This window comes from Leuciscus leuciscus, assembly GCF_965113295.1.
Source record: "Leuciscus leuciscus genome assembly, chromosome: 3".
Taxonomy (NCBI): Eukaryota; Metazoa; Chordata; class Actinopteri; order Cypriniformes; family Leuciscidae; genus Leuciscus; species Leuciscus leuciscus.
This window is the reverse complement of record NC_138727.1, coordinates 30,852,113-30,873,730: the sequence shown is the minus strand read 5'-3', so window position 1 is coordinate 30,873,730 and position 21,618 is coordinate 30,852,113. Positions and strand designations below refer to the sequence as shown.

The following is a 21,618-nucleotide window of genomic DNA, read 5'->3' as shown; positions in this document are numbered from 1 at the left end:
CTTTCTGTGGGGAAAAAAAGTGAAAACAGAGGCCAGGATGTCACAGCGAGAGGGATAAGTGTGAATAAGATTAGCCAGGTTTTACCCACAGATGCTAATAAGGAAGGGCTTTTTTTTATCTTCAGCAATTTAGAGTGAGAATAACCTTGAGTGTGGACTCTTGGTGTGGAATATTAATATAGCTGAAGAGAGCTGAGTGGTGCAGAACCACTCTCTCTTTTCAACTCTCTATCCTTTAACATTCTAACCATCTTCGAAAGTTCTGTCTCTTTCCATCTACCAGGTTTCGTGGCCTGTAATTTTAATACTGACACAAAGACAGCCTTATCTGGGGAACATATCTGAAAATATCAGTTTCTCATGCCTGTTTTGAACCTGAACCCTCATCCACTGATCATATAATTATTTACATTTGACAAACACAATCTGTTCCCAGAATAGTACTCTCAGTCTGAGAAATGTGATACATTTAAACCCTGAGGATTGACGAGATCTGAAGGGATGTGTGGCATGTATGAGTCTGGCCAGACAGATACGGCAGTGTTAGAGCGGAACTCCAGTGGCACTGATCCAGTTGGTGATTGGGGCACTGTTTTTAGCTGCTCCCCCTCTGCCCTGATTACCAGGATATGAGCTCATCTCTGGTTAAATAGAGGTTCTTATAACAGCTGTGCCCCCGAGCAGGAAGTGGAGGGCTCTGGATATAGTCACACCGTCCTGTCAAGGAGGAATTTGGAGAGGATGTGTCTTGTTGACATTAAACTGGTGAAAGATAACATGCAGCTAGTTAGACGTGTATAGTACACAATCATAAACTCACAATTATTTTTTATTCTAAGCAGGTTTAGCTGCAGGACACAGATTTCACAGAATAAATGATATTATCAAACTCAGTAATCACCATACTAATAATGCATACTACAGAAAAGCAGATGAGCACAGAATATGACGAAAGAAAGCAAATTTGTGTTCAGTGCAAATAAACCTACTGCCTGTGTCTTATTAATAATGTATAACGAATTGTGTTTTTTACATTTTTTTTAACTGTTGGTCCATTAAACCTCATTAAGCGTTTTCTTGGTTTTCTATGGGAGGAAAATGCTTAACGTTCAATTAAACGTGTTGCATTCATATTCTGTGCTCAATTGCTTTTCTGTAGCTTTATTTGTATGGTGTTTTCTGAGTTTGGTCTTTTAATACCACTGTCTTAATTAAACGCGTTGCATTCATATTCTGTGCTCATCTGCTTTTCTTTAGTATGCATTATTAGTATGGTGTTTACTGAGTTTGATAATATCATTAATTTATTTTAATATCAGTCTAATGTATTAAGCCATGTTAGCGTTTCAGAGCGTCCCCGAGGACGTGGGTTTCGTGACATCATCGCGTACAATAGAAGTTCCATTTCATTGGCTAGGCGCCAACCAATAAAACGTCTCCTTTGAAGACATTTCACAAATTTTTACACATTTCTGACTACTTGTCTGTAGCTTCAAATTCAGAATACAGGTTTGTGACTATTGTCTGCGAGTGCAAATTTCAACATTCAACTTCAGATTTTTATTTTACAGGTTTTCACATTGGAGCTGTGAGTGTAAATGTTCACGTACAAGTAAGAATATTTATTGTACAAGTTCTCGAATATCTACGTGCTCTCGAGTTTTGCTACTCTTTTACCTTCATAATACACCAAAATTATTTAAAAGCAAAGATGTCCTTAAAGTCAACAGTGAAATGTATAATATATTTAAAATACCAATATTTATTAATATTCATTTTATTAATTTATTAACATTACCATAAAAACTCAAGATGATTGTCTTCATAACTTGAGTATTTGGTCTCTTGAATTTTGACTTTAGTTATTTTTTCACTTTCATTAGCCAATAATTAGCAAAACACATAATGATCATTTAATTTAATGCATTCTTGGTCATATTTATGTTTTATTTTTGAAGAAGAAGAAAAACAAGGATATGTCACGCAACCTGTCTTTAGCATCTGCCTAATTTGGTCACCTTCTACAATGTGACAGCTGATTGGACATTATCAAGAAAGTGTCCTCCACCACTTTTAAGTTAGATAATAATACCCATCCATTCTTAAAACTGTTTGTTCAATAGGGTCGCGATGATGCTGGATCTGTCCCAGAGTTTTGTGCCATGGGCAAGGAAACACTCTGGATACATGGCCTGTCCCTCACAGGGCAAACACAGACATTCACATTCACACCTACAGACAATTTAATGTCAGTTCACCTTTTGCACGTCTTTGGATAGTGGGGTACACCAGAGAACCCACACCAACACATGGGAGAACATGCAGACTCCACATAGAGCACATCCTGGATCAGCTGGGTCGCAAATCAGGGACTTTCTTCCTGTGGGGCGACAATTCTACCCTCTGAGCCACCTTGCCACCACTAAATAATAAATAAACCAATTAATTCTATGCATAATATTTACAAATATATAGTTTATATCAGTTATTTACTGTCCTTAACCTTAAGAAAAGAGACGAGAAGAGAAGAGAAGAGAAGAGAAGAGACGAGAAGAGAAGAGACGAGAAGAAAAGAGACGAGAAGAGAAGAGAAGAGACGAGAAGAAAAGAGACGAGAAGAGAAGAGAAGAGACGAGACGAGACGAGAAGAAAAGAGACGAGAAGAGAAGAGAAGAGAAGAGGTTGAAAAGAGAAGAGAAGAGAAGAGAAGAGAAGAGACGAGAAGAGAAGAGAAGAGAAGAGAAGAGAAGAGAAGAGGAGAAGAGGAGAAGAGAAGAGAAGAGACGAGAAGAAAAGAGACGAGAAGAGAAGAGAAGAGACGAGAAGAAAAGAGACGAGAAGAAAAGAGAAGAGAAGAGAAGAAAAGAGAAGAGAAGAGAAGAAAAGAGACGAGACGAGAAGAGAAGAGAAGAGAAGAGACGAGAAGAGAAGAGAAGAGAAGAGAAGAGAAGAGAAGAAAAGAGACGAGACGAGAAGAGAAGAGAAGAGAAGAGAAGAGACGAGAAGAGAAGAGAAGAGAAGAGAAGAGAAGAGAAGAGAAGAAAAGAGACGAGACGAGAAGAGAAGAGAAGAGAAGAGAAGAGAAGAAAAGAGACGAGACGAGAAGAGAAGAGAAGAGACGAGAAGAGAAGAGAAGAGAAGAGAAGAGAAGAGAAGAAAAGAGAAGAGAAGAAAAGAGAAGAGAAGAGAAGAAAAGAGACGAGACGAGAAGAGAAGAGAAGAGAAGAGAAGAGACGAGACGAGAAGAGAAGAAAAGAGACGAGACGAGACGAGAAGAGAAGAGAAGAGAAGAGAAGAAAAGAGAAGAGAAGAGAAGAGAAGAAAAGAGAAGAGAAGAGAAGAAAAGAAAAGAGACGAGAAGAGAAGAAAAGAGACGAGACGAGAAGAGAAGAGAAGAGAAGAGAAGAGAAGAAAAGAGAAGAGAAGAAAAGAGACGAGACGAGACGAGAAGAGAAGAGACGAGAAGAGAAGAGAAGAGAAGAAAAGAGAAGAGAAGAGAAGAGAAGAAAAGAGACGAGACGAGAAGAGAAGAGAAGAGAAGAGAAGAGAAGAAAAGAGAAGAGAAGAGAAGAGAAGAGAAGAAAAGAGAAGAGAAGAGAAGAAAAGAGACGAGACGAGAAGAGAAGAGAAGAGAAGAAAAGAGACGAGAAGAGAAGAGAAGAGAAGAGAAGAGAAGAGAAGAAAAGAGAAGAGAAGAGAAGAGAAGAAAAGAGAAGAGAAGAGAAGAAAAGAGACGAGACGAGAAGAGAAGAGAAGAGAAGAGACGAGAAGAGAAGAGAAGAGAAGAGAAGAGACGAGAAGAGACGAGAAGAAAAGAGACGAGAAGAGAAGAGAAGAAAAGAGACGAGAAGAGAAGAGAAGAAAAGAGACGAGACGAGAAGAGAAGAGACGAGAAGAGACGAGAAGAGACGAGAAGAAAAGAGACGAGAAGAGAAGAGAAGAAAAGAGACGAGACGAGAAGAAAAGAGACGAGAAGAGACGAGAAGAGACGAGAAGAGACGAGAAGAAAAGAGACGAGAAGAGAAGAGAAGAGACGAGAAGAGACGAGAAGAAAAGAGACGAGAAGAGACGAGAAGAGACGAGAAGAGAAGAGAAGAGACGAGAAGAGAAGAAAAGAGAAGAAAAGAGACGAGAAGAGACGAGAAGAGACGAGAAGAAAAGAGACGAGAAGAGAAGAGAAGAGACGAGAAGAGAAGAGAAGAGAAGAGAAGAGAAGAGAAGAGAAGAGAAGAGAAGAGAAGAGAAGAGGTTGAAAAGAGAACGAGTATGTCATGGTCTCCAGGGCTGCAATTCCACAAGTACATCCACATGTCCATTAGAGCCTGTCTCTCCTTCTCATGGGATAGAGCTGACAGATAAGCCGAACTTCCCCGAAAATTGTAATAGAAAAGAAATGGGATTCCTGCAGAGCATAATCAGGAAAAAATTGGATGATAAAAGAAGAGCAGTTAATGAAGTGGAACATTTTCTCATTTTTCCTTTTAATTCCTATAACATAATTTTAGAATCAGCATAGAAATGAAATATGAATAAAGAAAATTCTCAAAGGAGTCACTGAACAAAAGATGACATCACTGGAGTAGTGTGAACTTTCCTCTAAAACTCTCCACTCATTATGAAGTCATTTTTATGTTGAGCCAAAATGGATGACACTAGAAAAGATGACTGGGAGAACTGAGACAACCAGAAGTCAGAGGAAGTCCGTAACAAATGTAGCATTGTATCTATAATTACACCAGTATTATAAAAAATAACCAATAGCGATCAAATGATTGCATGAAGTCCATGAGGGACTTAAACTTTGATGTGCTCTATGAGATCAGGACCAAAGCCATGTCTCATCTCCAACTGAGCTGTAGGGATAAAAGAATGGTGCACTTTACAGGCCCATAGGTTCATATGTGTCACAAAAATGTTGTATCTATTACTGCAAAATGCGTGATGCAGTAGTCTTGACTCAAGAGTGATCGGGGATGTATTGTCACCTAATAAAACTTGTTTTAGGGCACTTGGGGATGAAATTAGGGTTGCTTTTCAAATCAAGCTGTCATATGGAATATAGTGACCTTTTGAAAAAAGGAGTGAAGCATGAGACAAACACAATGTGAGAAGACTCTGCTACTCTGAGTGAGCACTTTTTATAATTAGAGCCATAGACATTGGTGTGGGAGCAAAAGAGAGAGCCTTTTCATAGTTTGTTGGGGTGAATTGAGTTATTGGGCCACCTTGAAGAAAGAAATTTGAAAGATTTGATAAAGTACAGAATGTTTGGTTCTGCACAAATTTAAAGGTGCCGTCATATACTGACGCTTTTGAAATTTCGTCTACATCGAACGCACATCGCACCCTTTAGCGTCAATATGAGACGCAGATAGATATGGGCCAGAAGGCGCCTCCTAGCGGTCTAACCCTAACCCTACCCTAGACCTAAATCTACCAATAACCGAACAAAGCTCTGTGCATCTCATATTGACGCTAAAGGGTGCCATGTGCGTTCGATGTAGACGAAATGTCAAAAGCGTCAGTATATGACGACTTGGGATGAGAATGCGTTGGTAATTTCTATACAAAATCAGAGCTAGTGAGTCCTGCCACACACTTCCTGCCATTGGTTGAGCTTATGTTGTTTCGTGACCAAGAGATCACTACTTGACTTGACATGGCCCTGTTAGCCCCTGCTGGCAGATGGGTCAATAACATAATGGTCTTTTTCTGTTTAGATATCATAATACTTCACCTTTCTTTTTCTTTCTTTTTTTTTTTGGCAATATTCCCACACACTGACATACAATTAAGACTACATTTGAAATGCACTACTGATTTTTTAATGTGTGTGTGTGTGTGTGTGTGTGTGTGTGTGTGTGTGTGTGTGTGTGGGTATGGGTGTGTGTGAGTGAGTGTGTAAAAGTCTTTACTGTCACTTTGAATCAATGTAATGCATCCTTGCTGAATAAAAGTATTAATTAATCTGTTTTTAAAAAAGGAAAAGAAAAAGTAATTGTCCATATTACCATTGACTCACATTGACATGTCTACATAATATGTATGCTTTAGCAGTTTTTTTTTTTTGCAATTTTTAATAGTCTGTGTGTATTTGTTTTGGTGCACATGTGTCGTTAGGTTTTTTCACAAACTCTAGGTGTGTATGTTTTGGATTACATTCAGCAGATGCCCGATGCTCATTGTAAACACAAGTAATCACAAGCAGCTGGTCAGGATGACTGCTTCTCTGAGTCTCTGTGTGGCTGTGGGTGGCAAAAGTGTGTGTTTGTGTGTGTGTGTGTGTGTGTGTGTGTGTGTGTGTGTGTGTGTGTGTGTGTGTGTGTGTGTGTGTGTGTGCGTGTGCGTGTGCGTGTGCGTGTGCGTGTGCGTGTGTGTGTGTGCGTGCGTGTGCGTGTGTGTGCGTGTGTGTGAGCGATGTTCTCTAGAGCACTGGAAGCTACGGAAAATGGAAGTGTTGGAGAACGTATAGTTTATAGTTCAACAAACTGCCAGTTTTGTTCCAAGCAAATCTAATAATTCTTTATTAAGAATGAATTTTGAGCTCAGATTTATTTCTTGTCTCAGCAATAGAAATAAAAGATCATCTCTATTTTTGCAGCCAAATACTGAAGATTACATCCTCCTAGATTTTTTCATCTGCACATCAAAATATCTGCACCTTCATTAACTTTTCCCGAGACAGGCCCCAAAACCCTTCAAGGGCTTCACCATTGCTTGTTTTGTGATTATTTCCATAAGGGAAGTAACTCAACAGTAAGCACATCGAGGCATCATTAATTTCATCTTAAGGAGAAACGAGACTTCCGGTTTTCCATAATCCCCTTCCCCCAACCCCTGCTGACGGGAATGTGGAAATTACTCCACGGTGTCTAACCACTACAAAGACCAGAGCTAAACGCACAGACTAAACACCTAGACCACAGCTGCTTACTGGCAGCCGCTCCTTCGTCTGGGAAATATAAAGCTTGCCTATCGCTACTGTTTTATATCCGACTGTCAGGCTAGAACACGTTTAATGCCTTTATTGGGGAAAGAGAGAAAACAAAAAGTCTTATCTTAGATTAATAATTCATTGGAGATGTTGTAGTGTGTGAGAAAAAGAAGTGTACACTGGGATTGATGCTATCAGGCCTTCTCAGAAGTTGGCGTCTCTTCCTCTCACACACACCTGCCGGTGGTCTCTGTCTCAGGGGAGGTTGGCCTGAGGAAAAGGGAACTGCTGTGTTACCTGCAGGGGGTTACAGAACATGCCATGAGCAGAAACATTTATGACTGACATTAAAGTAGCAATAAAGAGGAAGGGGTTTCCAGTAGCACTGGGAAAATCGGAAGCATCGTTTCTGTGTAGTTAATTTAACTTTTAAAAGTTGTTTTTATTAGTATTTTGCATAAGCAAAAGCACAAAAAAATATTTAAACAATAGTTGCTGTTTCGGAAAAGGAGAGGATTGTAAAGTAATTGTACTGGAATATAAAAATGCCTTGGCATAATTTGCCTCTTTGCCACAAGAAAAGTGTACAAAATAAGGCCAAAACCGTTTATATTTTAAAAATAATGGTTTTCTTTGTTAAAAAAATATATGACCAAAAGAGGGCTGCAAATTTATCCTGAATTGCTGTGAACTCAAAAAGGGTTATCTAGTACCATATGTTAGTTCATAGTTATTAATAAACTTATATTTGCCATAAATAAAGAAAAAAGTTTGATGATGTTTCTTTAACTTGGGTCACTGAGCTGAGACTGATAAATTCAGTTCAAAACATAATTAAGATAAAAATAAGAAAATTGAGCTTATTATGTTTGTGCCATAATGCCAACCCAAAATGTTGTATGGGTGTCACAATTAACAATGTAAAGTTTTTATTTGTATTGGGCGAAAATCATACAGTAGGGTTGCATGCAAAGTGTGGGTCTTGCCCACTCTTGAGTTTAATACTCACTTCTGATGTTGGACAGGCCAGAATTACTAATCATTTAACTCCCTGCTTTTCATGTAAGGTTGATTGTATAGTTTATTTAACACACTGTATCTGTTTGGTCTCACAACCCATACGAATGCATGGTATTTTAAGTAACAAGTCAAAAGTAACAAGGCACCAGGGTGTACTATATTCATGGACTGTGCCATTATCATAAACATGTAAAGACATTGTTTAAGCAGATTCCTTATTCAGCTCAAACAATATCATGTGATAATCAGCATGTAAAAATCTTCACACTTCATTCTAGCAGCAGGGTACATTGTATATTTTTTGTTGCTGTTTCTCATTTGAATCCTTTCCAGGTGTTGTGTTGTTTTGTTGCTCTCCATGACATTTTACGCAACAGTTTTCTGCCCAAATTTGTACCAAGATCCCTGTTGTGTTTGGATTTATCCAGCAGAGTACTTGGCTCCTTCCCAGCCCTGTCATTAGACTTCTTTTGTTTCCTTTCCTCAGCGTTCAGCTTGTTTTGTTTCTCCTTTTTTATTAAACGCTAAATATTTATACAATTTGCAACTTCCTGTCAAAATCATTGACACTCCCACAATAGCTCGGGCTCAAGCGCACAATGGCAACTGCTGCGGGGGGATATTTTAAAATGGCGCGTCTCCAATTTCTTTTAGCCCTGGGATCTTTTGTTTTAGGTAAATAAAGATTGAAAGCTCTTCGTGAGTGATATCGGCCACCATGTGTTTCAGAAACGGGCCTCAGTGGCACTGTGGTGTTAGCAGACGCTAGCGGATCACATTGTTATTCTTTTTGCAACAGAAGCTGAGACGTCGGCCCCTTGAGATACGGATGAAGGGTGACGGATGTTGATGCATTTGGCTGAGTTCCAGTCTCATTCAAAAGTGTCTTTTTGGATAGGGAGGGGGTTTAGTGTTTCCTTGCCACTTTGGCCCTTTCCCGAATGTGCTTAGAAGGCCAGATATTGCTCCTATCAGCATTTTCTAGCATAATATGGCAGTTTAAATTCCACTTGAAAAGGCGAATGTGCGGATGGCGCTGTCGTTTTATCTTTAAGAATATTAGTGATGGCCTACTGAGAAAAACGGAGCAGCTTGCATGTTCTTGGCATGTGCTTGCGCTTGGCTCAGATCCCCCCTTCCATCCATACATCAATCCCTTCAACACTCAATTGCTTTCTTTGATCACCCTTTCACTTCTTTTCTGTCGCCCGATCGCCGTGACTGATCTGCGTGTCATCTGTTTTTTTTATCCGTCCTGTTCCCTCTCTCTCCGTTTCTGACTAAAAATGTCATGACGACAGGGAGGGGGACTCGGGTGGAACTTTCATTTGTAAGTCTCTGTGGCTGAGAGGCGACCTCTGACCTCCTAGAGCTGCCTGGTATTTGGCTGAAAAGCAGAGGGTCTTGAAAACTATCACCTCCAAAGGGCTCATCATCTCCTGGCCTTCCTTTTCATCATCTCCCGGCCACGGCTCCGCTACTACCGCGGGTATCAACCCAAGTGAATCCATTACCACAAGGCCAACACAGTTCAGGAGCGTCTCTTAAGGCGACTGATGGGAAATGAAAAAGTCTTTGAGAGAAACTGCCGAAATGTCTCTCTCTCTCTCTCTCTCTCTCTCTCTCTTTCATCCTTAACTTTCAAAGTGGCGGTGGAGTACAGGCGGCCGTAGAGTGGCTGACTGTAACCTTATGCCCTGACCTGTTCAGTTGTGAGAGGATCCATTTCCTTTTTCTGCTGTTATACCTCTCTGGAGAATATCCGCTCACATTCCTATAAAGCATAACACTGTTAGAGTGCTGCGAGGGATTGGATCAGCACACTAAAACAAGCAAAACACCGGTCACACAGCAGGCGTATGTGCTGAAGTCTTGCTGTCACGTAGCTTGTCGTGCTACAAATAGAGTGTGTGGTCTAATTTATCATGGGGTTGTTATGTATGAAGACGTTTGCAGCAGTCTGAGAAGCAGCTAATTGGTTTGAGGTGCAGACTCCAGCAGCTCTAGTTATACTTGTAGACATGCTGTGCCATAATGGCATGTCTTTAAAAAGAGCTCAAACAAAGCAGAAACTGATTTCATAACGTCAAGCATCATAATTTGAAACTATTTACATCTTTTCCCATTCAATGTGATGAGTGTTTCTTAATATTCTCAAATTGTTAGTACAGCATGTTATTTTAATGAGCTTGCTTTTTTGAATGCATTTTTTTTATTTTTTTTTATGCATTGCAATAGAGCGTCTATGCAGAAATATGTACTGTTTTGGGTGATTAATGAGCATTTATTGTTATGTTTCTTTCCAGATAGAATGATTTTGTGTGTGTTTCAATGCTTTTCTGTACAGGTTTGGAACTGCCATTCATGATGATGCCACATCCCTTGATTCCAGTCAGTCTGCCTCCTGCCTCGGTCACCATGGCGATGAACCAGATGAACCATCTCAACACTATTGCCAATATGGCAGCTGCTGCTCAGGTCAAGTGTGTCCCGTCCAGAATGATGACGTCAGTTATAAAGGTACAAGGACACAAATTATACATAATGGTTCCTAAGATGATTTAAAGGGATAGTTCGGCCAAAAATGAAAACTACTCGTGCTCATGTCAGTCCAAACCCATAAGATTTTTGTTTATCCTCGATAGACAAATGAAGGATATTTTTCATGAAAGCTGAGAGATTCTGTCCCTTCATTAAAAAAAGTACAATCCACTTAAACGTTTAAGCTTCAAAAATGTCATTAAGACATTTTAACAGTAATCCGTATGAATCAAGCAGTTTTATCTTGATTTAGTCTTCAGAAGGGACACGGTTGCTTTATATGATGAACAAATTTATTTTATTCACAAATATACACATACAATATATAGAGCACATCAAATATGATAAACAACACCTAAACCATACGTGCTTGACGACTAACCTCACTGGTTCTTGCGGAAATTCAAACGTGCTTGCATGAAACACAAGAACAAACCATGCAAATTAATTTTTCAAATATTTTTTGTACAACAACTGTGTCGTGAAGTTGTATAAACTACTTTTGTGGCCGTTCTGGAGCTTATATGAAAAAATTATATGAAAAAGATCAATACGATGATCAATGAAGCTCTCCTAAAAATGATTATTATTATTATTATTTATCCCTTAGACCAGGGTTTCTCAAACTCGGTCCTGGAGGACCACTGTCCTGCACAGTTTAGCTCCAACCCTGATCAAACACACCTAGCTGTGAGTTTCTAGTGATCCTGAAGACATTGACTAGCTTGCTCAGGTGTGTTTCATCAGGGTTGGAGCTAAACTGTGCAGGACAGTGGCCCTCCAGGACCGAGTTTGAGAAGACTCTAACTTTTAATGTCACAACTGAGAAAATTCTTCTGCAATGATTTAGCATTTATTATGGTTTTATAAAATATTACAGATTATGGGGACTAATGTGTGTGTTCACGATCAGGAGCGAGTTCCAGACAGCCCGTCACCCGTCCCGTCTTTGGACGATGGCCGCAGGTCAGTTAGCCACTTATCCTCCAGACAGAGCAGCAGCGTGTCCAGCTCTCCTGCCCACACAGAGAGCTCTTCTGACCGGCCACGTACGTCTGCCCCACCACATAAAAGTCATTTCTTTTCTTTTGTTGTTTTATTCCTCGGTGTCTTTTTCTAAAGTCTACATTGCATATAAACTCAAGATTTTAGTTGTCATCGGTGTCATGTTTGCTGTAATATTACGTATACTTTTACGTTTTTATTTCTCTCTGTATTCTGTCGTATGGCTAAAACCAAACATACTAATTTGAGAGTTTGGTCCCTGAGCACTTAGCACTATGCTCTTACCATAATGTGAAACTGCACATATAACCTTACAAATGTGCTTTTAGAATTAAGAATAAGGTGATATCACAGAATCTACTAAAAGCAAAGCCATCAGAGCTGTTCGTGTGCATTGCTATAACCGGAACTAAAACTATGCAATTACAGATAATGCTCTGTACTTTTTTCAGTCTATCATCAGACGCATTAAAAATCTTACCCAAGATATCAGATATCAGTGGTATGATATAATTTGGGACAGAATACGTGTTTTAAATCCTATTTTTGAAAAAAACTTAGGTTCAACTCTTGTAATCATTTTTACGCTTTTGAAATTGCTTCTATAATATTATTGAGTTGCCTTCTTGTTACGAGTTTTTAAAGCTTGTTCAGGACAAGCTATACTTAATGTTCACATCTTGGATATAAGTGAACCTTTCATTATTGAATTAAAACATCATACACTACATTTGGAGTTGGTAATATATTTTAATGTTTTTGAAAGAAGTTGTATGCTGATGCTGACTAAGGCTGCATTTATTTGACCAAAGATACAGTGAAAACTGTTTAATATATTTTAATAAGTAAGTTATTCCTGTGATGTCAATCATTACTCCAGTCTTCAGTGTCACATAATCTTTCAGAAATCATTCAGATATGCTGATTTGGTGCTCAGGAAACATTTATTATTATACATTTTGGAAAAAAGTTTAATATTTTGAACATTAAAAGGTCTTAACGGTCACTGTTGATCAATGAAATGTGACCTTGCTGAATAAAAGTATTAATTTCTTTCTTTAAAAAAAATAATTAAATTGTATATGTTATACATACTATATAAGAACATTGGTGCTTTAAGGATCAGTCTTTGTATTTATGTCCTTTGTTTGTAAAAAATCTGTTTATATGCCCCTCCTTTCCCTTTAGATTTACATCAGAATGGTTTTTCTCTTGGCCATGCCTTGTTAGGCCTGTCTCCAAGTGCACCACCAGGACCAAAAGAGGGGGATCTGGCAACCCATGACACAGGCCATGAAACAAAGAGGCCTTCTACAGAAAAAGGTTAGATGCTAATAGTGTATTCTGTGTTGAATACCATTTGCAAGGGAAAGCCATTCTACAAGATACTGTATCTAAAATACACTTAAATTAAATAATATCGACGTAAAAATAATAAAGACGTAACTACACTTAGCCTACGTAGTTTCCATGTTTTCAAACATTATCTTTTGCCATTATATAAAAAAAAAACATAGTTAATGTGGCTTGTATAAGCTGTTTATTTTAAAAATAAATGATTCATCCATATTTATGCATTAGGGAATAATTACTTAGGTGCATTCTGCCTAATACTGGTGAACAACTTAGATTATCACATTGTTTAATCAGTAAAAAAGTGCTTATCTCAGATGCAAAAACAAATTCATTACTTTGCAGTTCAACAAGGTCAAAAAGTTTAGCAATGACTGCACTTTTACCATTCTTCTAATGCTATAAAAAACACGTTTTGAATTACATTAAAAAAAAGGTCATGGAAAACGCAAGCATTTTTCCTAAACATTTGAAATATTTTTCCTTCAGCTTAGCAGATCATTTATCAGCAATGGTTTAGATTGACTGCAGGAAATGATTGCTGATCCCGCTGATGTGTCACTTAATACTCAGCATATTTCCTTTCTGTTCATACATGAGTCTTGATGTGCGTATTCTGAGAAATCAATGAATACTCTCATTTACAATTCTGTGAAAATTATCCGTTGAGGTAGAAATGACACGATAGTGGGGCTGAATTAGTTAGCGATTTGCAGACCGTGAAGTAATGAGCAAGACCCCCCCCTCGCCTCCTTTCTACCAACTCCCTTACCCTGGCCCTCCTGGAGGTGTAATTTTCCTAATAACCTCCCAGAACCCTTGTTTGGTTTCTGCGTTTGAAGGCTTTCATTAGGCTAATGAGGACTTTGCAAGGACGAGTAGTCAGCACAATTTCCTCATTGTGCCGAGGAGAAAAAGACAGTGCACCCGAAATCGGAAAAGGGGGCTTTAGTGTGACTGAATACAGCCTGTCGGGATTTGATGAAATCGTGGAGTTCACACAGGTGTTAAAACCTCACATTTCAAAGGATTTTTACCACTGATACCACTACATCAAACGTGGTGACATTGATGATGAGGTATACTGTGACTAGAGAGGATTATGTACACTACCGTTCAAAACTTTGGGGTCAATACGATTTTGTTGTTGTTGTTGTTGTTGTTGTTGTTGTGTTTGTGTGTGTGTGTGTGTGTGTGTGTGAGATAAATGAATACTTTTATTCAGCAAGAATGCATTGATCAAAAGTGATAGTAAAGACTATTTATAGAGATAGGAATAGACTATTCAATTTAAAATAAATGCTGTTTTGTTTTGAACATTCTAATCACCAAAGAATATTATGGTTTCTACAAAAATATTAAAGGGTTAGTTCACCCAAAAATTTAATTTCTGTCATTAATTACTCATGTCGACACCCGTAAGACCTTCGTTCATCTTTGGAACACAAATGAAGATATTTTTAAAGAAATTCGAGAGCTTTCTGTCCCCCCTATAGACAGGAACATTATTACCAGAAAGGTAGTGAAGATAAAATAGTCCATGTCACTACAGTGGTTCAACCTTAATGTTATGAAGTGACGAGAATACTTTTTGTGCGCTAAAACAAAACAAAAATAATGACTTTATTCAACAATTTCTTCTCTTCTGTGTGAGTCTCTGACTCTGTTCACGTGAGCACCACGACGCATGTATGTGGTGCTGATGCAGGAGCCGGCCAATACTGAGCCGGCGTTCTGACGTATTCTCGTCGCTTCATAACATTAAGGTTGAACCACTGGAGTCACATGGACTATTTTAATGATGTCTTTACTACCTTTCTGGGCCTTGAAATTGGTTATGATGTTGCAGTCTATAGGGGGGTCAGAAAGCTCTCGGATTTCATTAAAAATATCTTCATTTGTGTTCCGGAGATGAACGAATGCCTTGCAGGTTTGGAACGACATGAGAGTGAGTAATTAATGACATAAATGTAATTTTAGGGTGAACTAACCCTTTAAGCAGCACAAGCACCAAAACAGCATTTTAGAGTGATTGTGAAGGATCATGTGATACTGAAGCATCAAAAAGCAAATTGCATTTACATTTTTTTAAAGTAAATAATGGCTAAATTTAAAAGATATTTTCATCAAATGTCAAGACTATGACTAAAGCAAAAAACGGTGTAATCAACACTAACCATTTGAATTGCCATGCATGTCAATATGTCAATGACAGTTGTTTGACTGGCACAGGACTTGACAAAAAAATTAGTTTACTCTGAATTCACAGCTATTTTAGAATGTCTGTCAGTGCGGAAAGATGTTTGTTTTTTTTGTATGGTAAAAGACTCTTTACCATACCAATTTTTTGTCTGAAAGCATAATGATAATTTGGTCTTGTTATTAAGAGAATGGACTGCATCAAAATGGTATCATGGCATCAAATACGAGCATGGAATTAATGCAATCTGTCACAAAAGAATGAAGTGTGTCATTTTAAGTTGGGTCAAATGCTTCTTGAAATGTACTTTTAACTGATATTCTTCATTTGTGTTTAAAAATAAATTTCACAGAAGGCTGCATAAATTTGAGCAGTTAAGCTGACTTTCATTTAAAAAAAAATATGTCCTGTCCTTTAACTAGTTTTGATTTTGAAGTTAGCCAAATGGCACATCTCCAGTCCTGCTGAGCTCTTTTTATGCATGCTTATTTTTTAAAACTTCAAAAATGAATGGCTCTCCTTTGTAGAACTTCATTCTAGACTCCCAGTCACTGTCAGGACACCTTTAGCAGTCACTAGACTGAAGGATAACTTCCACCTTCATGTTCCTGAAATTAATCTTTAGGGGCAGAGCTGAAAAGTGGGAAGATCAGAAGTTGTATCTCTTCTTTATGGCTTGTCAAAGACAGAAGAGTTCAAAGACGATTCTTTTATCCATCTCAGAGCTTTTCAACCTTCATTCACTCTCCGCTCACTCTCTTATGCTGACTGTAGAGGACTTTTGCAGTGGACGTAGGGGTTCATTAGCCCAGGGAATCCACAACAAGAGGGGGAAAAAAGTGACCTTGGTTGAGGAGATGCATTTATGATCTAAGAGGCTGCCAGGATTTTTTTTTTTTTTTTTGCTGGAAAGCAAGTGCACAAACCATAATAATTCAATGGAGGATCAATCAGATTGGAAGGCACAGGGAGAGATGGAGAAGAGAAAAGAGAGTAGTGCTAACTCAGCACTGATTGTCCCTCCGGGCACCGTAGTTCAGCGGCACGGACCAAGCTTCCTCCCGCTGAGTGCTCCAGCGGCCGACACTAATCACATTCCAGCAGACACCGTGCTTTTAGGAACCCTAGAGGAGAGGAGAGGGAGGGAGGAAGACTGGCAAAGAGAGGTAGATCGGCAGTGAGGGGAGCTGACAGTGAGCGAGAGCTCATGTCCGATTGTCCTCGTCCTCGTGTCCAATGGAGACCGATTGTTTTTCCTCTTTGAAACACCTTGAATGTGACACAGGCATCTCTCTTTCTGCCAAGATGTGAAGATCAGATAGTGTGAGATTAAGATGCTTTGGTCAGCTAAGTGAATCCGCAGAGATAAGGGAGGGGTGAGTAAATCTAATCAGACCTTATCAGGCGCAGGGGAAGGTGAGATTTTGAGCACCTACTTGTTTAAATGGATCCTGAGTTATATATACTTTAAATACAGTATGGGCAAAGAGCTGTGCAGAGCTTTTTAATGCATTTTTCAAAGCGAAGGTCATTCAAAAAAGAGATGCTTTTTGGGGTTAAATTATGAAAATGGAGCATACAGAAATAAATAGATACAGACAGAAGAATGGACCAAACGAAAGACTGAAAAAGACGAAGAGGTTGAGCTCATAAACTTTAATATGTCTGCTTAATATATCTGTGACATCATCTGAAGCATGGCTGTGAATGACCTCACCACACCGGCTCAGTCGAATCAGACCCAAACATTTAAATTGTTTCATATTTAACGACATTAAAACCATTAAAGAAATTTAAGAAATGTTAAATTAATCAAACGTGAAAAAAACAAAAAAATCTATTTCAAATAAATTCTTGGACAAAATTTCCAGGACAAAAAAATCCTGGAAAAAAAATCATAGTTTTTACAAAAATATTAAGCAGCACAACATTGATTGGCTGCATAAAATTAGCTTTCCCATTACAGGAATACATTTCTTTGCGAAATATAAATAGAAAATAGTCTTTATAAATTTCAATAATATTTCACGATATTTCTTATTTTTACTGCATTTTTTATAAAATAACTCCAGCCTTGGTGAGCATAAGAGACTTCTTACAGACCCCAAATTTTTCAACTTTTTTTAATCCATTGAACCTTTTGAATCTATACCATAGCTTTGTATAAGAAACAGATGAACATTTCATTTGTTATTCAGTCAAAATCGGGCCCCGGATTTGCAACTCATAACCTGTTTGGAGAAGAAACAAAAACACATCCAGGCCAATAGTCAGTTCGCATGATAATGCTATAGAATGGTGCAGTGAATAATTAAAGGGACTATCCCTCTGGAGAAACCTGCAGTTAAGTGCTTTGGTCAAGGGAACAATGGCGATTGCATGTGTCTTGCTCTTTGGTGGGATCATACCAGCAACCTTTCAACCTGAGCATTAACACTTAACACACCGCAACAAATTTATTAAACAAAACCGTTTAGCATTACAGTGTAGAATATCTAGCCGACTATGTAGTCAATCTGTAGTGAGGCAACCCTAGTGATTTTAAGTTTTTCTTTTGATGCGGTCTTGCTGATTATAAGACAATTGTTACAGTAGTACAATCATTTTGAACTTCCATGCCCTACCCTACAGTATATAATTGTAATGCCAACGCCATATGGCAGGTCAGTATTATGCTAATAGATCAGCTGTGTTAGAACAGAAAGTCACCTTTCTCTGGCTTCCCTGCTGACATTTTTTATTAGCATACACAGATTACCACTACAGAACTATGGATACCTGCATAAACCCCATGCTTTAATATAGCCCTACAAAACGAACAGAGCCCATCTGGTCTCACTGTGCAAATGTATTAAAACAGCTTTGATATGTACAATAGTGCCCAAGGCTGAATAAATAGTCTAATAGTTTTACTGGAGAAAACCTGCATAGCTGTAGATATGAACATTTAAAAATCTTGACAGGCTTATACAGTATAATACACTGGTAACTATCGTTGCACTAAAAAACAAATATTACATTAACATCTTAAGTAACTGGTTTTATTCAAGTAAAAAATAAATACATTAATTTATACCAACAAAACAAATTTTTAATGGGTTAAATCAAGTAAAAATAGCTCTTTAATGTAACAGTTGCAGGTTACAGTGTGTGAACTGTTCTGCCAGTTTACAGTAAAATACGGGTAATGCCACAGTTTTAATTTTACCACTATTATTTTTTTCCATAATATTTAGGGTTAAATAATGATGTAGTACTGAATTTTAGACTGTAATTTTCCACCAAATTAAGATAAAAATCTAAAATTATAATATTAAATGGTGTGTTATTCATAAAGATTAGACTAAGGCACATTAAAGATTAGGATCATATTGGTAAAGTGGCAGAGATGAGAGGAGGAGTAAGATGAAATTGTCTGATCGAGACACTGGTGTTTCTGTTAGTTCTGGATAGCAGGAGGCCTAATACATTAGCAAACTCTTTGAAGTGAGTGACAATGACAAGATCAAGGCTTCGGCCCTGATCAAAAACAACATTTATTGGTGCTCTGGATCTTAAAGCCTCTTCCTGTGCTTTAAGTGCTCTCAGGTTTTCCTTCATTCTAAGCCTTCTGATGACATGGGATTGTTAGGTAAGGACCCATTGAGGAGTTTTACAGTATTGTCACAAGGGATACATACAAAAGTTTGTATACTAAATACATAATAATACATCATATGATAATCCTTTATATCTCAGCAGTCCTAGGATCTGCCTTATGAATGTCATAATACAGCTGTGACTAAAACCTGAGAGCAGATGTAGAACCGTTAGATAGCGGGAGTATCTGCTGTGGCATAAGTTAACTGAGATTTACTTCCCCTTAGACCACAAAACTGAACCAGAACCAGTGTGTTGTGTCTTATTGAAACTAAGTAGATTTAACTGAAGACATTGCTTTTTCTCAGCAAATGATTGGGCTGACATTTGCAGTGCATTAGAAACAAAGTAGCGCTGATGTGTACTGACCTTGAATCATTATGACACTAGCATTTTGTCCTCAAGACTCATGGCTTTAACACTGAGCGCTGAATATGAAGATGTGGGGTATTTCACGGTGTGATTTCTGCAAAAGAAGTAATGAGTCTAAAAATGTGGCTAGAATATGGAGGACTCTTTGTAAAGGTGTTTGAAAGAATCATAGTTTCCAAATATTGCTGCGTTCAGACAGAAACCCTGTATCTCCATATTTTGCTTATTTTTTATTTTTTATAAATCATTACTATTGGTCATCCTTCATGTCTGTCAGTGTGTTTTGCAAATATCTAACCAATGAAAAGTATTAAAAATCAAGTGGAGCTCACTGCAGAGCCAAATGATGTCCAGCTCCCCCTCTCTGGATGCAATGGGTGGAACTTGACCTAGACCTTGACCTAATGGGTGGAGTTCTGTTTAGTGATAGGGTGTGGTTGGACCGTCTAGCTCCACCCATTACGTCTAGCGAGGGTGAGCTGGATGTCAAGCTCCACCCATTGGATCTGCAGTGAGCAGCCTCTATTAAAAAGAGCATAGGTCTCATTCATGAAACATTCGTAAATATAGCCTACGAGTAAATATGTGAGTGATTTGCGAGTAAAGAGACCTTCCCGAAAACTCTTCTCCTGATTCACAAATACTTCGTAAACGTCAGATGTGATAGTGAAATGTGTTTGTGTTAATGAATTCCAATCAGTCATAAATGGGACGCGCGTGCACGCTCATTCTCTCAATTACCATAAATCCCGCCTATTAAATCCGACTGACAACTATATATGGGGATCATATTATGACACCAAATGAAGGATTTCAACATGTCTTCTCAAAAGCGAATAAAAAAGAGAAATTTCTCAGATGTAGAAATAGAAATTTTATTATCAGAAGTTCATTCAAAACGGCACATTTTATTTTCAAGCATACATAGTGGCGTATCAGGTCCTAAAAAAAAGGAAGCTTGGCAGCATAATACAGAGGCAGTTAATGGAGTTTCATCTGTTAATCGAACAGTCCCAGAAGTGAAAAGAAAATGGTTCGACATGAACCTTGACTGCAACACTTGTGACTTGCGGACTTGTGTTCCGTTTGCAGATGCTATTACTGGCTCCCATAATAAAAGTAAAAAGAAAAACCGTATGTAATTACTATATATAATATTTCTTCAAAATGCTGTGTAAATATGTACCCGATTAAGGTGAATTAAAATGCAGCCTTATTAATGAGCGAAACGTTCAGATGTTAAACGCACTATTTACGCGTGGCTGGGAGCAGGTGTAGATTTCTTTCGTACCAACATTTGGAAAATACGAACATTTGAATGAATCCGAAAATTTACGCCAGAACCACTTTACACACGATTTACACAAAAATTCGTTTTGCTCGTGTTTCATGAATGAGACCCAATGTGACTAAACCTTGTTTAGTCCACATAGCTATAGTAAACTTTATAACCTGTTAGTTGATTAAATTGTAATACGATGCACTTACTACCTGCATTAATGACGGACAAAACATATATGTCTGAAATTCTCTGGTCAAAAACCTTGTACCTCCATTTGAGCTTGATTTCGGTAAAATGTTAATAGGCTAATATAATCACACATGCAAGTGTCTGACTACATAAAGCCACAATATCAACTTTGACAACACTGTTTAATTATTTAAAAATGCAGTGTTTTTTCCATTTCCTGAAGTGGAGCATTTTTGGAGATACAAGGATTCCGCCTGACAGCGGCGATATCAGAAACAATGTAGGACGAGGAGAAGGTCCCCTTGTAGAAATATGAATGGGAGAAATCATAACACAGCTTGATCTGGCAGTTTAATGACCGGCTCACCTTACAGTTAAAATACATTTCTTTGAACATTTTTTAACCTATAAAGAAAAAAACTGTTTATTAGCATGCTTTGAGCTGAAGAACTCAAATCTATAGTCACTGTTGTCAGATTTGATTGAACATTTATTTAATAAAAAATATACTAAGACATTACACATTGAATAAATAGCTTATAGCAATTGTTAGCAAAAAAGGCTCTGAAAGGCAATTACTACTGTTTAAAACTTTGTGGGCGGTGAGATTGTTCATTGTTTTTTGAAAAAGTCTTTATGCTCATCAAGGCTGCATTTATTTGATCAAAAATGAAATATAAACATGAAAGGACATGGTGATGCAAAAAATATGAAATGAAAGGAAACAGTATATTTCAATGCTTTTGTGTTTTCTCGCAAAAGCTTTGCGTTTCCCCAAGAAACTTTGCATTCATTCGCAATACCTTGTAAAACGTTTGCAATTGCTCGCAGAGAACGCAAAAGTTTTGTGAGCAAAATCAGAGAGAATTTTTTCCTCCCATCTCAGTTTTTTTTCCCATCACCATGTCCCTTTAGGGGCTCAATAAACACTAATATTGTGAAATATTAGTACAGTTTAAAATAACTATTTTCTATTTTAATATATTTTAAAATGTAATGTATTCCTGTGATGGCAAAGCTTTTTTTTCCCCAGCATCATTACTCCAGTCTTCAGTGTCACACGAGCCTTCAGAAATTTGATGC

General features: G+C 38.0%; 1 protein-coding gene across 2 annotated transcripts in view; it reads left to right on the top strand.

The window, feature by feature from the left end:
• Positions 1–21,618, top strand: part of dachc (dachshund c) — a 56,053-nt gene that overhangs the window by 26,716 nt on the left and 7,719 nt on the right. Inside the window, exons 4-6 of one of the 2 annotated variants that reach the window (XM_082165371.1) lie at positions 10,302–10,474; positions 11,376–11,544; positions 12,689–12,823. In XM_082165371.1, coding sequence (XP_082021497.1) covers positions 10,302–10,474; positions 11,376–11,544; positions 12,689–12,823 — 477 coding nt within the window. The remainder of the gene's footprint in view (positions 1–10,301; positions 10,475–11,375; positions 11,545–12,688; positions 12,824–21,618) is intronic. The other variant, XM_082165372.1, reaches the window with a different exon arrangement.